The sequence below is a fragment of the Daphnia pulex genome, chromosome 10 (assembly GCF_021134715.1).
Source record: "Daphnia pulex isolate KAP4 chromosome 10, ASM2113471v1".
NCBI classification, from domain to species: domain Eukaryota; kingdom Metazoa; phylum Arthropoda; class Branchiopoda; order Diplostraca; family Daphniidae; genus Daphnia; species Daphnia pulex.
In genome coordinates, this window is record NC_060026.1 from 12,667,495 (window position 1) to 12,689,103 (window position 21,609).

Genomic DNA, 21,609 nt, shown 5'->3' on the forward strand with positions numbered 1-21,609 from the left:
GATTAACCTGAGAATGATTCCAATCGAAATTGTTTAAAAAGCGGACACTGAGTTATATTACACGACACCCAATTCGACACACCACACAATCTTTAGGTCAATTCGGGAAAGGGGGGGGGGTGGATTCAGTCACTCGCACATCATCATATACTCTTATGTTTAACATCTTACAAATTAAAAAGAGGACACACAAGCGCTCCAGAAAATTGAAACAAGATGAAAAAACAACGGGGAGGAAAAACAAAATGGGACACACAATCGAGTTCAAACTTCTGACACATTCATTCACGCGCTCGTTACAAAAGCTGCACACAAGAATTACGATTTTTGTTATCTTCATTCGAGGAGAGAAAATACTTTTCGAAGGACATTTTCTTTTACCAAAAAAAGTAAATCGATAGACTCCTTTAAATAATTGTTTTACTTCTTTTCTTTTGCTGATTTCTTTAAAAACTTCTCAAATCATCGACTTTGACGATCGATGACATTAGAATTATTATATACCGGTCATCTTTGTTCAAGTTTTTTTTTTCTAAAAAGGGGTGGGGCCGGAGAACATACAGTGTGGGAGGAGTCACGAATGAAAACAAAAACGAAGACACACGCGAAAAGACTTCCGAGCCTGAATGAGCATAGAACATGATTGTAAAAATCTTTTCGAAATTATTATTATTTTTTTTTTTTTGCTTTTCTCAATTCCTTTTCAAACGAAGAAAAGGATGGATGGAGGACTTTCAAAATGATCAAGAAAAGAATGAAGGATGAAGAAATAATAACGCAATTGGTTCATATAAACTAAAATCAACATGAAAACAAAAAAAAAGGTGAAAAATAAATGAGAGAATATGATTGGAGCGCATCATTTCAAAAATAAAAATGCCACTTCGGTTGTGCTGGGAAAAAAAGCCCTTGCTTGAAAGTTAACCAAATAGTTGCCTTCCAAAAAAAAACAAATCAGGATCGATCATTCAAATTAAAAACAAAAACAGCTGCAGTGAAAAAAATTAAAGAGTTACGAGAAATACGAAGATAATCGACAGATGAATTAAATGAATTCAACCGACTGGCCTGGACTTATTTCTTTTCCACTCGATTACCGTCTAAATGGGGCAGTAACAGGAAGAAAGAAACGAAAAATTGAATTCAGTTTGTTGTTGTTGTTGGCGAGTTACTACTACGAATTATCTTTTTCTTTAGCAGCCGAATTCGTTGGCAGTGATGGCGTTCAAGTCCTTCATCAGACCTTCCAAATTGGCCATCTCCTGGTTGAGCTCCTCGGTGCTGTACGAACTTTGAATGATCTTCTCCGGCGATTTGATCAGGTCGTTGGCGCCAGATCGGACGCCTCCGCTGCTGTTGGTTTTATGGAGAGGCGGAGGTGACGTGACTGGGCCGCTCGCCAGGGCCTTCTTGTAGGGACTCGACTGCGCCGTCATGGGGTTGACCGATTGGCGGTTGTTGCCGCTGTTTGGCGAGACGATCTTGACGGGCGGAGCCGATTGCGGAGGCGGAGCCGGAACCGTGAAGCTCTTGAGCGGATGACCGAGTTGAGTGTTGCGTTTGGCATCGGCGACGGCCATGAGAGCCGACGACGGAGGTGCCATAGACGGCGGTTGGCCCACCATCATGGCCATATTACCTGGCGGCGGATGGACGAGACTGGAACGGCTGTCATAGCTGCCCTGACTTCCATAAGTCGGCTCTAATGGCGGAGCGCTGACGTCCACCGTCACGTGAGCCCGGCCGCCAGCAGAAGGTCCGGCCGACGGGTAAATTCCAGGGCGGGGCGCCGCCGGATAGACGGGCCGGGAGTCGCTGTGTTGATTCAGACTGCCGTTGGGGATCGGTGTCACCGTTGCCACAGCTGTTGGCCCGCGTGAGATAAAAAAAGAGAAGACAAACAAAATAAAAGTTTAGCAATCAACCGGTTCAGTTGCACATAAAAAGTAAATGGGACGACAACGACAACAACAACAACCGGATGAGAAAAATTTTTATGGGAAAATTATGAAAGCAGACGACAGGAAATAAGCAAAAGAAGACAATAAACGTACAGAAATAAAATTAAAGTTGGGAGGGGGAAAAAAATAAATAAAAACGTAAGAACTAAATTTGTAAAAATAAAATGAGCTCCAGAAGATTAATGAAACGACCAACAAAAGATAAAACAAAAAAAAAATTTTTAAAAGGAGGGGTAGAAACTGAAAAATCGGATAACGGTGTATACTCACGTTCGCGGACAGGTTGGGTGGTGGTAGCGACACTAATCAAAAGGCTCTTGGGTTTAATGGGACGCCTGAGTGAGTTGCTACTTCCTGCGTAGGGTTTTTTGTTTATTTTGTGTGTTTGTTTGTGTGTGGGATGGGCGGGCGGGGTAGTAGGAAAGCGAGTGCGGGTCATCAAGGGGATTTCAGTTGATTTTTTTTAATGCAGAGGTTAAAAAGAAAAAAAAATGCAAAATGATAAATAAATAAAAAAAAAATTAAAAACCAAACAGAAAAATCAAATAATTGCAGAGTTTCAACAGAACCGAGCAAAGCCATGCACAAATTAGATCAAAAATTAAAAATAATTCAAATAAACGAAACCAAAAAAAAAAGTAATAAGGCCAAAATCAAATGGAAAGCAGATTTCATCTAATGTGAACAAAGTTGACGGAAATGCAGAAAGAAAAAGACCAAAACGTCATCGACTGATGGCCATGTCTCCCCGACATACCTGCATAAGCTGTCACGTAAGCAGCCCGGCGATCGAGCGAGTCGTTGGCTGCCGTGCTGGGGCCACGACCGGCAGTTGATCCGGAGGCCATGCCGTCCAGGGAGTCCAGGTCTTGAGATCGGCGCATGTTGAGAGGTGAGACCGTGTTGACGGAGCCGGAACGGTGCAGGGATTTGTCTAATCCTTTCATCTCCATCTGGTCGTGATGGATCCAAAGGTCGGGTGGGTTGTCAGCCTTGCCCAGTTTGCCTGGACCTGGAAAAAATTTAAATTGTTAGTAATGATAACGATAATTTGACACAATCAAAGTCAAAAGAATTCTGGCCAGTTTTATTACCGCCTTTGACGTTGCCTTTGACGTAGCCTTTCTTGGAACGATCCGGAGAGTTGGTCACTCCGGAATCTCTGCGGCGGAAGACAACCACCAGCACGACAATGAGGAGGATGACTATGATACCAGTAGCGATACCCAGGATGATGTACAAGGTCATACTGGATATGCCTCGACTATCTGTTGAGTTGAAAAGGGACGGAGAAAAGAAAATGAAAAATTAAGAAAATTCCGGATGGATTAAAAGATTTCTATAAACTAAAAAAAAAAAAATGACTTTCAAATCAAATAATAATGAATGCAGGAATCATGCTGCTAAAGGAATTTACCTCTGCTAACCGGAGTAGCGTCGTGATAAGTCATACCGTTGCCTAAATTTTAAGACCACAGGGAAGGACGGTAAAATAAACAAAACGAGAAAAAAAAGGTTGAATAAAACAAATACTCGGATCATGCCAAACGATAATGAATCAATTGATAAAGACTACTAAGGGGAAAAATAACAATGAAATGCATCAACAAGCAAAATCAAATAATAAAACAATCAAAACGATTTAAAAAAAGAAATGAGCAATGACGTACTTGGATTGGTGCGGAATTGAATAATGCTGGAGAAAGGGCCGTATCCTTTGTTATTTCTGGCCTGGATTTTGATGAAGTATGCGGTATCTGGTGTCAGGCCTTTGATGGTCGTGGTCATCTTATCCCCGACGACACCTTCAACCACCCAGTCTCGATCACGCTGCGAGCTGTCTGTCGTGTAGAAGATGACGTAACCTGGAGAACAAGATTCATTCATTCGTATCATTTAATAACAAAAAAGAATTAGCCTCCTCCGATTCTTACCGGTAATTTGACCGTTGGGTTGCTTGGGCGGCTGCCAGTTCAAGTTAATGGCCGACGGATTCTCCTCGACCGGAACGACCGTCAGATCGCGTGGCGGCGACGAAGGAGCCGCTTCGAATGTTGTGTTTGGAACCACCAAACTCCAGGGACTTTCTCTACGATTCTATTTGAGATTTTAAAAAAATAAATTAAATAAACACTTTTCTCAAAATAATTTAAACAAATGTTTTTTACCTTGATGACTTTAACGGCGAATTCGAATTGAGTGTTGGGTTTCAAATCGTCCAGCATGCAATTGAGCACTGTCGAGTTCATGTAACGGTAGCGCGGATTGCTCGACGTGTGGCTCGAAGTGTACCTCACGACGTAGTACCGCGAGTCGGCGACAGTCTGAAAAAAACAGCAAAGAGAAATTTTCGGTTACAATTTTTTGGGGGAAAAAAGTAAAACCGCAATTTTTCCTTTCCCTTTCGACATTACACCAGAAATGAAAATGAAAGTTTCGTCCTTAAAACATTCAAAGTTGTTTGGCAATGGCCATTGCAATTTTAAAGTAGTATACCTGACTGCGAGGCAAGGTGGTATCCGTCCAGTAGAGGACGACGGTGGTCGACGACAACACAATGGCTTTCAATCCGACGGGCGGAATGAGGGGACTGGGCGGCTCGGGGGTTGATTCCTCGCGCGTCCGCACCGTCTCGTAGATGGGCCGCCCGTCTCCCATTTGATTGTAAGCCCTCAAACTGATGACGTACTCTGAATTGGCTTCCAGTTTCTCAATGACGAACGCCCGCTGCTTGCCGTCCACCAGTTTCGAATAAACGTCCGGAATGCCCTTGCCCCAGCCGATCGTGTAACCGCGGACCATGACGTTCTGGTTGCTGGGCGGATTCCACGAAACGCTAATCGAATTCGTCATCGGTCGAGCTGGATGGAGGTCAACCGAAAATTGTCACGTTTTAATCATCCGAAATCTGTTTGATGAATTTATCGGCCCGACCCGAGTTATTTATTCTTACCTCTCAATGAGCTGGGCGGCTCCGGCACTTGGCTCTCGTCCAGGTCGTTTTCGAAAGTTTCGGCCGTCATCCATTCAGTCATGGGACCGGAACCGTTGACAGTTAGGGCAGAGACACGAACTTGATACTCGGTCCCGCGCACGAGTCCAGTCAGCGTGTAAAGCCGTCGGCTGCCGTCCGTCGTGGCCGTCGACCCGGCGTTGGACGAGCCGGGATTCAAAGGCAAACGTCCACGCCCAGTTTTGGGCTTGTAACGGATCTTGTAGCCGGTGATGATGCCGTTCTGATTCTCCAACGACGGCGGCTCCCAGCGGACAATGACGCTCTGATTTTGAATGAATTAAAAACACAATTCAATTACAAATTTGAGCCGGAATTTAAAAAAATTAAAAAATAATTTCATACCGAAGAGCTGGCCGGTTCGACGACGACGTTCTGTGGCGTGTCGGATGGCAGATCGGACCAGGTCCTGGCGGTGGCCTCTTCGGTGCTGGTCCCGGGTCCATTGTCGTTGAAGGCGACGACCCAAACGGAATATTCCGTGTAGGGTTTCAGTCCGTGAATCAAGTGGCTCGTGTGACTCGTCACCACTTCGTGCTCCTCGGCCGACCCCACTTCCATGTAGAATAACTTGTAATTGCGGATGGGCAAGTGTTGTCCGCCGTGAGGAGCTCCTCCACCGGCGGCCGCCAGATCCGGCGACTCCCAGCTGGCCATCAAACTGACGGACGACACCGCCTGGACGCTCAAATTGGCCGGCGCTTGGAGGACGTGCGGCTCAACCAGAGTTTCCACTTCCAGTGAATTGGTGCTGGCTCCGGCTCCGGCTTCATTGAAAGCTGCCACCCGCAGTGAATACTTTTTGCCCGGCTGCAGTCCAGGGACGTTGACTTCTTCCAATCTCGATCGGCTCGTATTCACCACCCGTTCCCTGGGAGATTCAAAGTGAAAATGAAAATTGATTATCTAATCGAGCGGATACACAAAAAAAGGGGGGCCATTAGACGGGCCAAGTGGTTTGGTTGGTCCCTACCGCTCCGATCCTTCCTGTCGGTAGAAAATGGAGTAGCCAATAATTTGTCCGTTGGTCCTGACGGGCTCCTTCCATCTGAGCGTGACGAAGCGAGACGACACAATCAGGGCTTCCACATCCCTGGGCGCCGACGGCAGTGACGACGTTGACCCGTCGTTATTACCGTCGGGCGTGATCGAACCGTCCGTTTGGCTGGACTCGGACGTCTGGTCGGGTGGTGGCGGCACAGCAGCGGCAGCCTCGCGTGTCCCTGAGTCGGCAGTAGGAGATGTAGCCGTCGTCAAATCCATGCCAGGGTTAGCCGACGTGCCGTTGTCGTAATCTTATCATCATGCCCACGGCAATCATCGCCACAATTGCATGCCACATGGAGAGAGAGAGAACCAGGTGGGAAGGGAAAGGTGGACGGACACAAGGGGGAAATCAATTCAAAAAGAAAAAAGAAAAAAACAAATGTCAAAACATTGATCATGCAACACAAATAAAAAGGGCCGGCTCTCACGTTAATGGCCGGTTTTGGACAGAACACATAAAACAAAATGTGATAAATCATGCGGAATCTTTTAGTTGGGACGACGGACAGTTGAATGGGACGACGGAAGGGAAAATCAATTCATTTTCGTACCTGATGAATAGATGGTCAAACTGGCGGCGGCCTGGACATTGCCGGCCGGGTTGGAGCCGATACATTGGTAGATACCAAAGTCGGAGGCCACCAGACCTAAAATCTTCAAATTATTTCCGTTGATAATCTGCAATTGAAATGGAAAGAAAATTGGTTGAAGAATTCGAGGAAAGAATTAGATGATTCATTATTCAGATTTGTTATTTTACCTGGAAATATTCGCTTTCGATGATGAGTTCTCCATTTTTGGTCCACTGGACGGTGGGTTCTGGCCGTCCGTAGAGTTGGCACTCGAGTTCGGCGTCATCCTTCTCGTGGGAGGTTGTGCTGCGCGGGCGGGTGATGTAGCGCGGAGGCACTTGGACTTCCAGCTGGGCCGTCACGTCGACCGAGTCTTCCGTGTTCTCCGCCCGGCACTGGTAAACGCCCACATCCTCCTCCGTCACGGCATCAATCTGCAAACTGCCAGAGCCCACGCTCTTGAATCGGCTGCCCAAATGACTGGACCAAACCAAAAAAGTAAACAAAAATGTTGCTGGAATTATTCGAATTAAACCAAATAAAAGTTTGACCCACTCTAAATCGATGGTGGTTCCGTCTTTGAGCCAGGTGATATCCGGGCGAGGATGACCGTTGGCTGCGCATTCCAGCGTGACCCGAGTGCCTTCGATGGCCACCGTGGTCCTGGGAACGGCCAGGAAGTTGGGCGCTTCCGGCTTGCCGCCCTCTTCCAGCTCAGAGTGGACATTGAGTTTGGCTTCGGCGCTGATGCGGTGCTTGTCCACGTTGGACACATTGCACCGGTAATAGCCCTAGAGCGTTCATCATCGCGTGAGTCATTAGCAATTGATTTATTCCCATAAATAAATCAAATAACCAACACACAAAAACCGAAAATCCTCCGCCACCAAAGTTGGTTAATTTATTACCTGATCAGAAAGTTGGACTTGTTCCAGTTCCAAGGCTCCTGAAGGCAGCACAATCATCCTAGCCGGATCTAAATTTAGGGGTAGATCGTCTTTCAACCAACGGACGTGAGCAGCTGGCGTCGCCTGTACACGATGGGGAAATAAATAAATAAAACAAAACGAAAAAATGATAAAATAAACCATCCATCAGTCTCATTTGTGCGTGTGTATGTTCGCTACGCCAAACGCGAGAGAGAGAAAGAACGTTCATTCCAACAAACAAAAAGCCGGGCAAGATGCCCGGATATGCCGCCTGACATTTTTCTTTTTTTTTCTCCCAGCTGATCTGGAAATGATTTTCTTTTTCTCTTAACGCCGCGTGAAGCAAAAAGTCAAATGCTACACTCTGTGGCATTCAGTCGCCCTCATCATCGTCACCTTTTTTTCTAGTCTTCCATCCTCTTTTATTCTAATAGTCTAACCCGTCCATCCGCTCTCTCTCTATCTCATAAGAAAAAACAAAAACAAAAATGGAATGGCTGAGCTAATTGGTCCAGCCCTTTTTTCTCTTCTTCCCAATTTTTATTTTATTTATTTTCTTTCGGGAATGGAACGTTTAAACGCGGGCCAGAAGATAAGATTCTCTCTCTCTCGTTTGTTTGCTTCTTTTTCTTTTTTTATATAAATAAACAAATGATAAAGAATGCTATAAGAAAGGGGCGTGGATTGATGACTTTTAGAAACTGGGAAATAATTTTTTAGATGGACTATACCATGACCAAACAGTTGAAACGGGCCGTGTCGCCGACACGGACGGCCACGTCTTTGGGCTCCAGTTCAAATCTGGGCAACGAAGCGATTTGCAATTTGGCTGCCCGACTGATGATGGTGCCCACCGACGGTCTGGTGGCCGAGCATTGATAGAGTCCCTCGTCCGGTCGCTCATTACGACTGTGCTGGACGCTGGTGAAAGACAAGGAGCCGTTGGCCAGCACCGATCTGTGGAAAGAAAAGAAAAAAGAAAGTAAATGAACACGTCCAATTTATTTTTTGGTCACAGGGGAGGAAAAGAAAAAAATAAATTCCGTCAAGTCGACGGGCCGTGTTTAATTGCGGACGAGGCCGAAAATAAATTTCAGAAATTGGTTAAATTGTCAAATAAGAAAAAGGAAAAGAAAAATACCTCCTGTTTTCTCCGTTGAGACTGAGAAGGACCCCGTCTCGTTTCCATTCGATGAACGGGGCCGGGCCGGCCTCCTCCATGTCGCGAAGCCAGCCAGCTGGAACACCGCAGTCGATGACAACCGAGGAATTTTTACTCACGACCGCGTCCTGCGGTTCGGCCGTAAACACCAGATCCTCATCGCCAGCTGCTGATGAGGACAGATAAGAGAACGAAAAGGTTAAAGGCGCCAAAATTTTCAAATTCAAACTAACAAACTCGCGGGGGAAAATTAAATTCCTCCCGGACCAAGGACAAGGGTTGTTGCTGTTCTTGGTACACAAAAGAGGACAAGTTTCTGTTGCGATTCAATCAACACCCACTCCTGCAAGGCCCACTGCTCAGAGCAGATCCCATTCCAATCGCTGACAGAGTTTTAGGAAACAGCTGGCCACACGCAAAACAAACAAATGAGCTCCCAGCTGTTTTACTCCGGACCTCTACAAAATCCCCCTCCCAAAAGTTCTCTGGTATCGAACGGACCAACTACTTTACGGAGAATTCCCATTTAGTCCGCCAATCAAATCCCCTGGCCAACGAGAAATCAAATCAAAAACAAAAATAGAAAAACAAAGTTACGTCTTCTCGGGTGACTCGCCAACTTCGCATCGACATCACAAGTTTGGGTCCAACTTGGCCGGTCGTTGCGGTCCCAGTCGTAAAAAAAAGGACCCAACTTTGAGAGCCCAGTAGGTTGATGTGTGTGTGTGTGTGGGTTTGATGGATTAGTTGCTAGTCCCTTCTCATATAGTCATTGGTTATGTCTGTGTGTCTTATTTGTGCTCGGCTGGACGAAATACGACACTGGAACTGTACAACTCGAACCCCCAATTGGCTTCCTTGTTAAGGGACAGTTGAGTAAGTCGAGAGGGGAGAACCGGACGCAAACAAGGACGACACTTTTGGGTCCCAGACCCGAAATGTTTGCATTTCCCATTTGCTCTGCGCAGTTGACACAAGTGAAACAAACTTTTTGGCAGGGTCCAATCCCTTCAGGGGAGAAACTCTCAAATGGACTATAGTCTCTTCTTCAAAGGGAAAAACTCAACAACCCAAAGTTTTTTTTTTTATTATTTTTCCTCGTCTACCAAATCGATGAGTTAACCACCCACCCGCTGGATTCGACCAAATAAAAAAACAATATCTTTTGGCCTTTGTTAGCACTAATGAGCTGCTTCTGCTTATACGATTCCACCAGGTGGGAGTTTTCTTCTTCTTCTCTTTTATCCATTTTGGGTTCTTTCACGCTCGGCGTGACTGGTAACGAATGCGGAACACGAGGAGTCTCCCGTGAATCGATTGGGGACGGAAGAAGAAAAGCAGCAACAACAACAACAACAACAACAACAAACAACAAATAAAAATCTAACGAGTTGAGAAAAAAGAAAAGAAAAAAGATTCCCAAACTGACAATGCACCGAAAAGGGGTTGGTTCTAATCAAGAAAAGAAAACTGGCCGTGTTCCAGGACGAACAACAACTACAACCACACATTGTACACCGCCCTGGCCTCGTTCCAGCCACCCTCTCACCTTGCCTCAATTCGGTTTCGTTCGTTCATTGAGAGCAACGAGCAACGATCGTGACATTTCATTTCCTCCGATTGTTTCGTTAGTTGGTGGGGGGGGGGGACTAGAGTTTCTTAACGAAGAAAGAAAAAAGGCAAAGACGGACGCATCCGCAATGCGTGGGCGGCGGACGAGAATATATAAATACAGATCCATTAAGTCCGAAGTCTCTTTCCTTCCAGCGGAGTGGTGGACGGCACTCTCGTGATATCCCGGAAGGAACGCCCTTCCACGTGCACGTCTACAAGACTAAACACGACTAATGGGTATACACACAGACAGACAACAACAACTTCTTCTTCTCTTTCTTTCTTTCTTTTGGGTTTTGTTGTGTTATTCATAAGAATGCGCCCTTTTACTCCACATCCGGACGGAAGGAAACGGGAAAAAAGGAGGAGTCGAAAACACACAACTCAACCAAAGAAAAACTACACAATGGCCATCATCAGACGAGGCAAACTTTTGTTGGTCGTGAGGGGGGTGTGAAACGACGTGTTCCAGCACAGTCGACATTTTCGTCCCTTATCTTTTTTCTTTCTTTTTTCAAAAATAAATATGAACTCAACATTTTTTTTTGAACGTCCATGTTTGCCAGCTCGTTTTCAAACTTCCCCTCCACAAAACGAAAAGTTTATCGGTGAGGTTTTCGACTTGGAGAAGAACTCGGTACTACGTTAAGTGCTACTAAATCTACTACCCGACGGTCTGAGCAGCTGTCATGAAACGAGGGGGGAGTTTGTACACACTATATAGACCATCTGCTTCTATTGGATAAGGTTCTTTTTTTTCTCTCTCTCTCTCGGTGTGTGTGTGTTCGAAAGTGACACGCTCGCAATCATTTTCTCGGCTTGAAGTTGTCACGCCCGAGCGAAATCAAATCAAAAATTTTTGTTCCAACCCAAAAACGGTGAAACAAAAGGGGCCACAGCCATTCATTGGCTGCTCGCATCTGTCCATCTCTCCGTTTCACCAACAAGGCGAGAGTTCTTTCCACACACACACACAGACAGACCGACTCCGCACAGTTTGTTAAGTTTATAAACAGCCATGCGTGACAAGCAGCCCGAAATACACGCGCATTCACACAAGATACAGAGGAGAGAGAGAGACCAGTCGAAAAGAAGAGGGAGATAATAAGTTGCACTTCAAAAAGGGACGACCCCCTCTTCTTTCTTTTTCCAGCAGTTTCCCTTTGGAACAATCGGAGAAGAGAGAGAAACTGGAACTTTGGCATCTGGTCGATTCGGAACATTTTCAAGAGAGGGGGGGGGGAGATGGGGAGAGTTAGGATGGACATGGTTGTTTGGTCCGTTCTGTCAAACAGTGATGGACGGTCGGCGATGGGAAATCGATAAAAATCCCTCGGAAAAAAAGAAAAAAAAACTTTTGCCCAAAATAAGAAGAAGAAGAGGAGAGATTAAGTCGGGAGTCTGCCGAAACAGACTCGAGACATTTGTTGATCCAACTGTTGTTGACGTCCGCATTTATCTTCGGGCCTGGCGCAACAACACAACAACAACAACTACGGGGCGAGAGCCTTGTGTTCTTGTCCGTCCCTATTGGACGTTTCCTTATTTTCATTCCGATGGCGGATTTGGTGTCTTGATACGACGAAATCGATTCATCTTTTGTAAGAGAAATAGACAAAAAACTCTTCTTCTTCTCTCTTTCTATCTATCCATTCGCCTTGTTTCAGGTAGAAAAAAGGGAGAAAAGAAACGAAAAGGTAGACAATGGGAGAAGGGGTTGATGAACGTAGCCTCGGGGGGAATTCAACAAAGAAGAAGGAAGGTTCTTTTTTCTTTTCTCTCCTAAAAATTTTCTTCGTTTTCTTCTTTCTCCCCTAACGTTTGGGTTTTCTTGTGTCTACAATGCGAGAGAGAAGCGCACGCCCAGAAGAATCCAGGGGAATAATAATAATAAAAGTTCTTTTCTACCTCCCAGCAAAAGAAAGAAAACACACATGACCAAATAAACACACACACACACGCATTCTCTCTGTGCATTTGCATTTCTCTCTCTGTGTTCAACTAGGCAGCAGCAGAGAGTCTCCCTTTCACGACACCCAAATGATGTTGGTTGGCTGGAAAGACAAGAAATGTGTCTGTGATTTCTCCAACATGTTGGGTGTGTCATTTCGAAACAAATTCACGGTCGTCCGCGTTGCACGCGAGTCGACCGTAGAAAAAAACCTTAAACAAAAAATTGGACTCGACGCCAATCAATTTTAAATGAGCTAAGAAACTCGTTTTTTTAAATATTTTTTAACACGCACGCAGGGAGAAAAAGAAGAAGAAAGTTTTAATCTTTTTTAATTCTGTATCTTTTTTATAGCTGGTTCTTCTACCTTTTCAGGGGGAGGAGGAGGGAAATGGCGGTGAATCCTTAGAGACTCTTTTTTCCTTTTTTGTTTTAAAATAATGTTTCCGATGGGTTCGAGGGGTTGCAGCCTCTTTTGGGAGGAAGAAACAATGAATCCTAATGAATCTGTCCACCTTCCCCCTATGGAAATAAGAAGACTTTAAACTTACTTTTAACCCCCCATGTACTAGTATACACTATCTACCTACCAGAGGTTTCTTTCGTTTTTAATTACCTGCGAGATGAACACGGGTCTTTTGGGTTGGAAACAAAAAAGATGAGCTCAACCTTTTTTCTTTCCTTCCAAGGGGGTTTATATACACAGTAAATATATAGGTATATATTTCCCTGGTGCCATTAAAAGAAGATTTGGTTTCTTCTTCCCTCTCTTTTTTGTGTTGTTTTGTTCTCAAGTTGTTAACTTTGTGTGTGTGTAAAACAATGGAGAGAATAGAATACCAATCTGTTTTAGTTGGTGGGGAAACAGCTCTCTACGTGGATATAAAAAAGTTCCAAGTTGTCGTGTCTGGCTGGAAACGACACACGTCATAATAACAACAACAGTAGGTCATTTCGGATTATCGCCTTATCTCATTATCCAGCAGGAGGGACCAATTGCGTTACAAGTTGGGAGCTAGCGGGGGCTCTGTATCATCGGACACGTTCTATTTCTCCCTCACCCGATTGACGGAGTAGTAGTCCATGATAGCACACGCAAAGTTACCGAGGCCAACAAAATAAATAGGGCGAGAGTGGGGTGTGTCGAAGTAATAAACTACAACTTACATACCCATCCGGTTCTCTCTCTCGCTAGTCTTCCCCCTCCTTACCAGGGTATAAAATTTGCCTGTAAGAACGACAACTTTCCCTCCGTTTTTCATGAATATATATAACGTTTTTATTTTTTTCTTCAAAGCGGCGTGCGTTAGTTCAAGTTTCTTTGGAGGGAGCTCAAAAGAAGAAAAAAAATGGTTGGAACCTGTTTCTTTTTTTACTTTTTAAGTTTTCCGAGTTGGACAGAATTTTGGGTTTCTCTGGAAACCTTTCAAAACTTGTACACAACAAAAAAGGAATATTGATGGCCGATGGATAAAAAAGGCATCCGTCGAATCGGGTTTTCCATGTCAGATAACCCCAGAAATAATAAATTTGAACAAAAGCGATCGACGTTCACTCAAAAGTCGATAGTTGTGAGTGAATGAATGAACGGAACGAATCAAGAAGATGGAAGAGGCTCCGGATGCGGGAGCCCTGGTTAAAATCAAAATTCTGTCCAAAACGAAATCCTCTTTTTCTCTCTCTATACAGTCCTAATCCGCCCGGATTATTAAATGAGAAGACCAAAGAAAAGACTTGTCAATCATTTCCCATGGAAAAATAAAATGGTTGGCTCTTCCCCCCTTCCAAGTTTCCAGTGAACCCGCTATTGTCCTGTTTAAGACACCCCACTGTGCGAGGGTATAGTCGAAAAAAGGGCAGACACACACACACAAAGTCTCTTTGTTTTAACAGTCGGAAAAGAAGCTCTGGTACTTTCTGACAGCCAACTGCTAAAAAAAGAAAACTCTCATTCCAATCAAGAGCCATAAAAATACTTTGGACCACCCCACCGCCGATTCGGAGGACACGAAATCTATTCCAATGGAGACAAGTTTGTCATCGACATGTTTGCGCCCTCATCTTCATTATCATTCTAGTGTGTGTGTTTTTATTTTGTTATTCCAAAGTCCCACCGATTTGACTGTGTTGTTTTTCTAGCCAACATGCGACACAAGAGAGGCTACTGCTACGCTTTTCTGTTGATTTTTACGACTTTTTCGACTGGTAACGATCTCTAACAAAACAGGGGGGACATGAGAAAAACCGAATACGTCGTCTGTTTCTTCTCTCGATGGACAAATAAGGAAACTCGACAATCTCTTTCGACTCTAGGCCGATGGAAATCGAATCGATCGATGCATCTTCTTCTTTTTCACAGCCCCTGGTTCTCTAGGGTTGGAATGTTGAGGAACTAACCCCGTAAGCGATTTATTCTGTCAAGAGGAACGGAGAACAAACCCAACCAGATTTCCAACTAGACTATTTGGTGGATATTCAACAGGCCTCTCTTTATTTTTTGAACGATTTCCAATGAATATCTTTCTTTGGTTTTAAGTAGTAGGCAAGGAAACAGAAATATCACACACCTGCTTGGCTGGAGCAATATCCAATGTCTTGGCAACAGACAAGGACGACGACGATGGCAATCCAATAAACACGAGGCCGCAGGGAAGAATAACTTGGACGGCTCAACCATCGTAAACTTGGTAAACGCCAGCCCATCATGTCGTTTTTTTTCTTTTGGTCAACTTCTCTCTTCTTTTTATTTGGCGAAACGACACACACACATACATACACGCACGCACACACACAACACGTAAAAGACTCTGACGTTTATGAGAAGAGAGTCATGGTTCGACTGTTGGGTTAAACAGAAACTACTCTCCTCAACTACAAGTTTGAGCTACTGCGACAACACTTGGCGAGGATGAAAAGGTATCACATGTACACGGAAATTAGTTTGACTGCACTTGGACCTGGTATGTAGATGCACATTCGTCACCAACTCGCGTCTGAATGATCCGAATCAACAAAGGTCCTGCGATCGACTGGCCATCGCCATTGATAGCGTCCATGATGCCGTTCCCCCTTTTAGGGTGGTTGACAGTTGCGAGGACATCTAGCGGTAGAATATTGAAGCTCGGCAGTCAACAAACAGACGAACTTGGGGGCAACGTATTGCTTTTGTGTTTTTGTCCCAGCACACAATGGCAACAGATGAGCGTAATTTTCGCTCCTATTATTACGAAAAAGTGGGATTTCGTGGCGTCGAGGAAAAGAAATCGCTAGAGATCCTGCTCAAAGATAAGCCGCTCGATGTGATCAAATTAAAGCAGTTCTGTTTACGCTTCCCGGTACCTGCACTACACCGCAACAAAGTCTGGAAAATCCTCCTAGGTATTTTTTTAGAAACTCTTACATGGGAGTTGATCGTTTGATTGGGAAAGATTGAAATTAATTTTCTTCCTATCCTTGGAGGCGTGTTGTCTGCATACACAGACAGCCATCAGTGGATCTGGGAGCAGAGGCAAATACAATTCAGCGACCTGACTCATGCCCTTGATGTGATGGGCCACACCACAGCAGCCTCACAGCCCTCAGAGAAGTTACTTCTTGTCTGGCTGCTAGAAAACCGGTGCCTGCATTATGATTACATCATGCAGGTATCTCGAGCTAAATCCTGGGGGTTCTGGCGATATTTCACAAGAGGTTCATTAATGACCATTTTCACTTTGTTTCAGCTTCAAAGACCAGATCATCTGAAGAAACTTGCCATTCTTGAAACCTGTTTGAAGCTCTTTGATAGAGAAGTGGATGCCTATTGGTTGGCAAAAGGATTCTTTCACTTCTCCACCAAATTCATCCAGGGGCATGTCAAATTCAAAGAGTTGCTGAAGATGAAATTGGAAATAGAAGATTCAGATTTATATAAGTATAACTACTGCTGTGTTATTTATATTAATTTTAAATATCTAACTTCAATTGCTGTGTGAAAATCACAGACATGTTATTGGTCTTGGAGCTATGGAAAGCCTTCCACTGGAATATTGGTTTGGCCAATGTTTTGCTGGTTACATAGCTGAAACTTCTCTAGTCAGGTATAATCAACATACTACTCTTTGTTAACACAATTAGGGCTTTCAATGTGCTCATCGCCGTTTTATTGTTTAGAATCTGGGATAAATTACTTGGTGGCTCAACCCAAATCATAGTCTTTCTTGCTGTGGCTTTAATCTTACATTTCCGGCATTCCATTTTGGCTTGCAAAAACAATGAGGAAATAAATCAGTGCGTCAGTAAGGTATAATCTCTTTTATTTCATCTATTTGACGTTTGAATAAACTATGAAATAACATGCGATTCCTTTTTCCTAGGTTACAAAGGAAACGTCCGAAATTGTTGTTAACGAAGCAATTGAATTGTGGCAAGAACATGGCGGTCCGATCGGCTTAACAATTACTGATCTACCCAAACAAAAATGAAATATATTTATCACTTGGTGACTTTGTCGACTAAATAAAGCCAAATTTATTATGAATTATTTTTTTCGGAATGTATACTTTTTATCTATTTTCAAACAATGGTGTAGGTGTTTTGACAAGACAATTCCAGTACTGAATAGTGCTCACAAATGCATATTGTATTAGAATACAATAAAGAAACGTGAAATAAACGAGGAATCGCTGGCCACTCGAGTGCGGTTTCCTACATGTCCATTTAACAAAGAGGCATGCTCAGATTATCTCAAATTTCGCTGTGTTACGATATTCCAGTTCCACTATTGGATTCCAACTATTAGATTTAACAACTTTCTTGATTTAAGATTGATTTGGACCAATGAGAATGAAGACGCAGGTCGCAGGTGGAAGTGATAAATTGAAAAGCCCTATGAATTATTAATGAAATGTAACTTTTATTTTCTATAATGATTGGTTTCGTGCAGATTTATTAAGACTCCAGGCCCATCGACTGACCATTTAGTTTGCCCGTGTTCAAATAGGCAAATAATGCGTCGATTAATTTTGAAGCAGGATAACCATATAAGTCACTACAGAACCTGTCAACTGGTTGATAATTACCAAAAAAGCAACAGCGTTACTTAATTCAAATAAAAATTAACGGGAAAAAACTCACTGCTGGAATGAGATGGACCCCAACATTGAACAGTCCAGCAGCCGACAAGCGAACGCGGCCTTTATCAATTTGCATCAAAATACTCATCACCTGAAAGGTTTCAATGTTAGTGCAAATCCATAGATTACGTTTGTGTTAAAAACTATAGTGAAACGGACCGCAATTTTTTCGGCCGACGTTCTGGCAAATCTGGAAATCGACATTCTAATCAATCGCTCACGTACTAGACGGACCTAAAATAGAAGAAGAATATCCGGCTAAAAATGTGTTATACATTAAAACTATTCGAGAAATAGAAATCGGATTTCATAATGACCTGAGTGACGGGCATATCTGCGGCGAAGAGTAGGACCAATATTCGTATCCATTCCGTTAAGAAATGAAAAGGAAATACTAAACTGTAGTTCTGCAACACGTTATTGCCATGAACGAAATAATACACGAAGATAAAGGCTGCGTTGATGACCGAGACAAATTTAGTTGTCAGTAAAATCAAGACAGGAAAAGAGAAAATGTGATTCAATTCCGACGAAGCACGACAGAGGTAATGAAAAATCTTTGCGTTGTGTCTCAAGATTTTTAAATTTTCCGTCCTATAATTTGGATAATCACTGCTGAATTTGAGGGTGTTTATTTGATTTAAAATTATGTATATAGTAAGGTCTGGTTACCAGTTCAAATGTCCATCATAACGATCCGCTTCAGTATCCAACAAAACCATTTGCATGTAATGTGAGATTATGTAATTGCAGATGTGTATGAATAAGAAAATGCATTCAAATATCGTCGCGGTCATCATCAGAATCAGGAGTATTGCAGCCGTTCCTAATAAAGCCGTCGGATTCTCTAGAACCCAGGATGGTACTAGTGGCATCACTGCGAGCGCCCCGCTTACAATCTGCGTTAACAAATGACAAATGAAAGAGTTAGAACTTAAAAGATTCAGACTCTTTGCCTATACTAACTGTCATGAGGATAAGTATAAAGCCGATAATAATTCGGGTCTTGAGCGAGCTCTTGTGCTGCGCCATGAATTCCTTTCCGAAAAGCCTCTCGACTTCTTGGACGGCTTCGATTGCCCTCTGCAGCCGACGGTAGCGCAACACGATCCAGCGGGAAAATAATAATTGTACCAGTGAGGAAATTGAATTGACCGCGGACAGAATTTTAATGGTGATGGGTAAACTTTGATCGGTTGATATGTCGTCCTGTTTACTGACTGAGAAGTACCTCGCGAAGCAAACAATGGCGATTTGTAAAGCCAAAATAAATAGGAACCACCTGGCGACACGATGCTTGAAAGAGAAAGTGAATTTGTTAAATTTGTTGGTCATTAAATTGTTTTCTATCGCGTAAGGAATCATCCCGCACGCTTGACAGAGATTAACGAACGGTCGGATTTGTTCGAATACCGACATGATGGGGAAACCGAATTTCCTATCCCACTAAAGAAAATGCATCTAATAGGTTTAATAACTGGAGGAACATTGATGTGAAGAATTGTGTTGAGTGTTGAAGCTTGACAATTGTGTGTATTATTATAGATGTAACCATGGGGATATGTATGGTAACATAGTAAATATAATTACTATAAAAGGTCCCACATGTTACTATGTAGCCTATATACATACGCATGAATACTTTCAGTGTTAAGAAATAATTATTTTCTCGTAATGGCTTATTGTTAATTTCCCGTTACTTACTTAATTTCAACTCTCAAACTTTTTGTTTCAAATTCCTAATCGCTTATATTCATTTGCATGAATTTGTTTCTTCTCTTTTTTCTGGTGGCTTCTTTTTTTTTACTTCACGTGATTACAATCGACCTAAATAGTCCATCGATCAATTTATCAAGCGCTTTGGTGAGTTTGTTTTTCTTATCGATTCGAAATCAAACCACCGACACCCACCTCAGTTTTGAAAGCATCGTCAAAGATAAGTTCTGTAAACACACGGCCTTTCTAAAGTTAATTTCGTTTAAGATATTCGGTATAAAAAGGACGGTCTCTAAGAGAACAAAATTCAGAACTTATTTACCTTTTCTCTTGAGCAAAATGACGACCTGGTGTTTGACTCTCAGCTTTCTCATTCTTTCTCTGTTGAGCTCAACTTATGGCAGCGCCATTGAGCCTCGAGGTACCATCGAATTTGTTTTCCCGTCAAACAATTACGTCAGTAAATTTGGCGAGCTAAAAGATTGACAAACACCTTTTATTTTAGCGTGTGGAGGTTTTTTGTACGTTGGAGACGAAGCCGTGATCGAAGCCCCGTTCCAAGAAAATTGCGAGTGGCAAATTCAAACGGACGAAAAACATGTCCTCGCATTTTCCCTGGTCCACGGTGGAGATTTCGCGGCAGCGCAAGAATTCTTTTCCGTCAGTATTTGAATATGCCGCCAAAAACATTTTTTCAAATTATTCTAATAATTGCTTCCCTCCTTATTCTATGCGCACAGATTCATGACGGACTTGACGTAATCCAATTGGAAAATCAAATACATCACAAAGTTGGTCATACAAGCGGCGAATTAATCACCACGGTTTACACCAGCAGTTCGGAGGTCGAATTACGTTTCAAGAAGACACCTGCTTCACCTCTAAAGCTCAAAATTCAAAAGGTATAATTGTTTTTCAAATATGTGACCGTATACTTTAATTTAATCTAGATTTTCACAGGCTGTCGATTGCCCCTTTAACTTGGGATCAGAGAGCCAATGCGGTCGAATCACCGATGATAAAACTTCCTGTTACTGTGCAACATTCACCAAAGTATTTGCCAATTAAATTTGTCAATAATTTCTTCGTAACTCAGCCCAATTTTTTAAACGTGTGCGACAGAGAGGCCAGGGCAACCACACGACATACTGCTCAGATAACAAAATGAAGTTGGTGTCCATCGAAGATTACAATGAGGAAAATACAATTTATCTCGCTTGGGGTACATGTAAGTATACAGCATATACAAGACAAATTTTAACTTTTAAAAAGTATATAGACAGAAATTGTAAAAATAATTTTTTTTTTTCTTGACTTTATATAATTTATATATAGTGGTCAACTTTTGGACTTCTGGCACCTATAACAAAACTACGGGAATTTGGACTTGGTCGAGCACGATGGCCAACGTGTACCCTGGCTACACCGACTGGGCCCCCTTCGAACCCAATAACACTCTGGTTGATGGAAACTGCCTGACGATCAAAAACGGCTGGTACGATGACCCTTGCGCTAATCTGTACGACGCCATTTGTGAATCACATCCAGAGGACTTCATTGACACGACTACGGAACCATATTATAGTTCTACTGAAGAGTCCACAGTTGCGTAACATCAATTAAAAACAATGACTACGCGATACATTGCCTAGGGATGTACCATCACCACAGTCTGAATGCCATCATATAGAAAAGCTGAATCCAATAAATTCCGTTAATTGCATGAAATAGGGTCCTTGTCATTTTTTGCATTACTTCCCACTTTTCACATCAAAATCATGATAATAATTCCAAATGAATAATCAGGGAGTGGGTAAGACATCAGGAAAATGCTCGAGCCCTTACTTACTTATTTTCACTGAGCTGTTTGAAGTTTGGTATGCACACGTTATTTTAAAACATACATCGCTCCTCGCCAGCTGTACAGTTTCTTTTATATCACTGCCTGGTAACAATGATTTGATATATAATAACCACATAGCAGTAACCTTACACACAGTAAATTCTCCGTTTGGGAATTTTGAACCCATGATTAGAATTCTGTTTACCCAAACAATGTATTTGTATACCACATTTCCGTTCTTTTCCTGCTGCTTTTTTGAAATGGGTAAACAAATCACTCTCGGTCTGATTGGCTGATAACCGGAAAACAATTTGTATTCGTATGGGACGCACGTTAACCTGCGCTGCCCGTGTATATACCGACAGGAGGTGCACTAGATAAATCGCTTGATTTTCATTGGCCCAACGTCAATTGATTATGGCAGAGTATTGGGTTCTAACATTGTTAGCAAACATTACAGGCTGCTGTCGATAATCGATAATTTAACAAAATTTGTATATGCCCAGGATCGAACTTAGAACTTATTATATTTGCTTCAACCGTGATAACCACTACACTACAGATTAAGGTTTGTTTGTGTAAATTATTTTATAACAATACACTTATTTTTCCAACCACTAAAAATTAACTACTATATTTATAAATTTATAAATTATAAATTTCCTCAGCCAGCTTAGGCTATTTTTA

General features: G+C 42.9%; 4 protein-coding genes across 15 annotated transcripts; 2 read left to right on the forward strand and 2 right to left on the reverse strand.

Moving 5' to 3' along the window:
• Positions 1–29: 29 nt before the first annotated feature.
• Positions 30–15,332, reverse strand: LOC124205416 (neogenin-like). Of its 12 annotated transcripts, none has more exons than XM_046602845.1 (19): positions 14,817–15,332; positions 8,664–8,853; positions 8,254–8,479; positions 7,502–7,624; positions 7,149–7,384; positions 6,782–7,073; positions 6,573–6,699; positions 5,948–6,269; positions 5,320–5,845; positions 4,915–5,239; positions 4,458–4,822; positions 4,130–4,285; positions 3,896–4,058; positions 3,632–3,826; positions 3,379–3,420; positions 3,056–3,229; positions 2,719–2,973; positions 2,232–2,315; positions 30–1,864 (listed from the first exon to the last, which is right to left on the reverse strand). In XM_046602845.1, exons 1-19 carry the CDS (start codon positions 14,953–14,955, stop codon positions 1,194–1,196), a joined length of 4,611 nt encoding a protein of 1,536 aa, XP_046458801.1. In that variant the 5' UTR covers positions 14,956–15,332; the 3' UTR covers positions 30–1,193. The 12 variants fall into 12 exon arrangements, with proteins under 12 accessions (XP_046458801.1, XP_046458802.1, XP_046458804.1 ...); XM_046602846.1 differs by having other exon boundaries at positions 8,664–8,850; positions 14,817–15,304; XM_046602848.1 differs by having other exon boundaries at positions 5,948–6,197; positions 14,817–15,304.
• A 57-nt stretch (positions 15,333–15,389) lies between these two features.
• On the forward strand, positions 15,390–16,768 carry LOC124205419 (TBC1 domain family member 7-like). The gene is made up of 6 exons (XM_046602858.1): positions 15,390–15,627; positions 15,709–15,893; positions 15,972–16,162; positions 16,233–16,328; positions 16,402–16,531; positions 16,605–16,768. The coding sequence occupies exons 1-6, from the start codon at positions 15,438–15,440 to the stop codon at positions 16,710–16,712; spliced, it is 900 nt and encodes a 299-aa protein (XP_046458814.1). The 5' UTR covers positions 15,390–15,437; the 3' UTR covers positions 16,713–16,768.
• Positions 16,769–18,031: 1,263 nt separating this feature from the next.
• LOC124203526 lies at positions 18,032–18,936 on the reverse strand. The gene is made up of 2 exons (XM_046600200.1): positions 18,330–18,936; positions 18,032–18,262 (listed from the first exon to the last, which is right to left on the reverse strand). The coding sequence occupies exons 1-2, from the start codon at positions 18,780–18,782 to the stop codon at positions 18,032–18,034; spliced, it is 684 nt and encodes a 227-aa protein (XP_046456156.1). The 5' UTR covers positions 18,783–18,936.
• A 405-nt stretch (positions 18,937–19,341) lies between these two features.
• LOC124206184 (C-type lectin domain family 10 member A-like) lies at positions 19,342–20,802 on the forward strand. Its single transcript, XM_046603889.1, has 6 exons — positions 19,342–19,500; positions 19,585–19,739; positions 19,820–19,981; positions 20,040–20,132; positions 20,202–20,307; positions 20,415–20,802. Exons 1-6 carry the CDS (start codon positions 19,419–19,421, stop codon positions 20,690–20,692), a joined length of 876 nt encoding a protein of 291 aa, XP_046459845.1. The 5' UTR covers positions 19,342–19,418; the 3' UTR covers positions 20,693–20,802.
• Positions 20,803–21,609: the final 807 nt, after the last annotated feature.

Excerpts from the sequence above, each read along its gene's own strand:
- LOC124205416 (XM_046602845.1), bottom strand. The coding sequence starts at position 14,955 with ATGATGGGCTGGCGTTTACCAAGTTTACGATGGTTGAGCCGTCCAAGT. Across the intron at positions 3,827-3,895 it reads ACCCAACGGTCAAATTACCG|GTTACGTCATCTTCTACACG; the intron begins GTAAGAATCGGA and ends CTTGTTCTCCAG. Across the intron at positions 1,865-2,231 it reads CACCCAACCTGTCCGCGAAC|CTGTGGCAACGGTGACACCG; the intron begins GTGAGTATACAC and ends GCGGGCCAACAG.
- LOC124206184 (XM_046603889.1), top strand. The coding sequence starts at position 19,419 with ATGACGACCTGGTGTTTGACTCTCAGCTTTCTCATTCTTTCTCTGTTG. Across the intron at positions 19,501-19,584 it reads CAGCGCCATTGAGCCTCGAG|CGTGTGGAGGTTTTTTGTAC; the intron begins GTACCATCGAAT and ends CTTTTATTTTAG. Across the intron at positions 19,740-19,819 it reads CAGCGCAAGAATTCTTTTCC|ATTCATGACGGACTTGACGT; the intron begins GTCAGTATTTGA and ends CTATGCGCACAG.
- LOC124203526 (XM_046600200.1), bottom strand. The coding sequence starts at position 18,782 with ATGTCGGTATTCGAACAAATCCGACCGTTCGTTAATCTCTGTCAAGCG. Across the intron at positions 18,263-18,329 it reads TTATACTTATCCTCATGACA|ATTGTAAGCGGGGCGCTCGC; the intron begins GTTAGTATAGGC and ends TTGTTAACGCAG.
- LOC124205419 (XM_046602858.1), top strand. The coding sequence starts at position 15,438 with ATGGCAACAGATGAGCGTAATTTTCGCTCCTATTATTACGAAAAAGTG. Across the intron at positions 16,329-16,401 it reads GCTGAAACTTCTCTAGTCAG|AATCTGGGATAAATTACTTG; the intron begins GTATAATCAACA and ends TTTATTGTTTAG. Across the intron at positions 16,532-16,604 it reads TAAATCAGTGCGTCAGTAAG|GTTACAAAGGAAACGTCCGA; the intron begins GTATAATCTCTT and ends CCTTTTTCCTAG.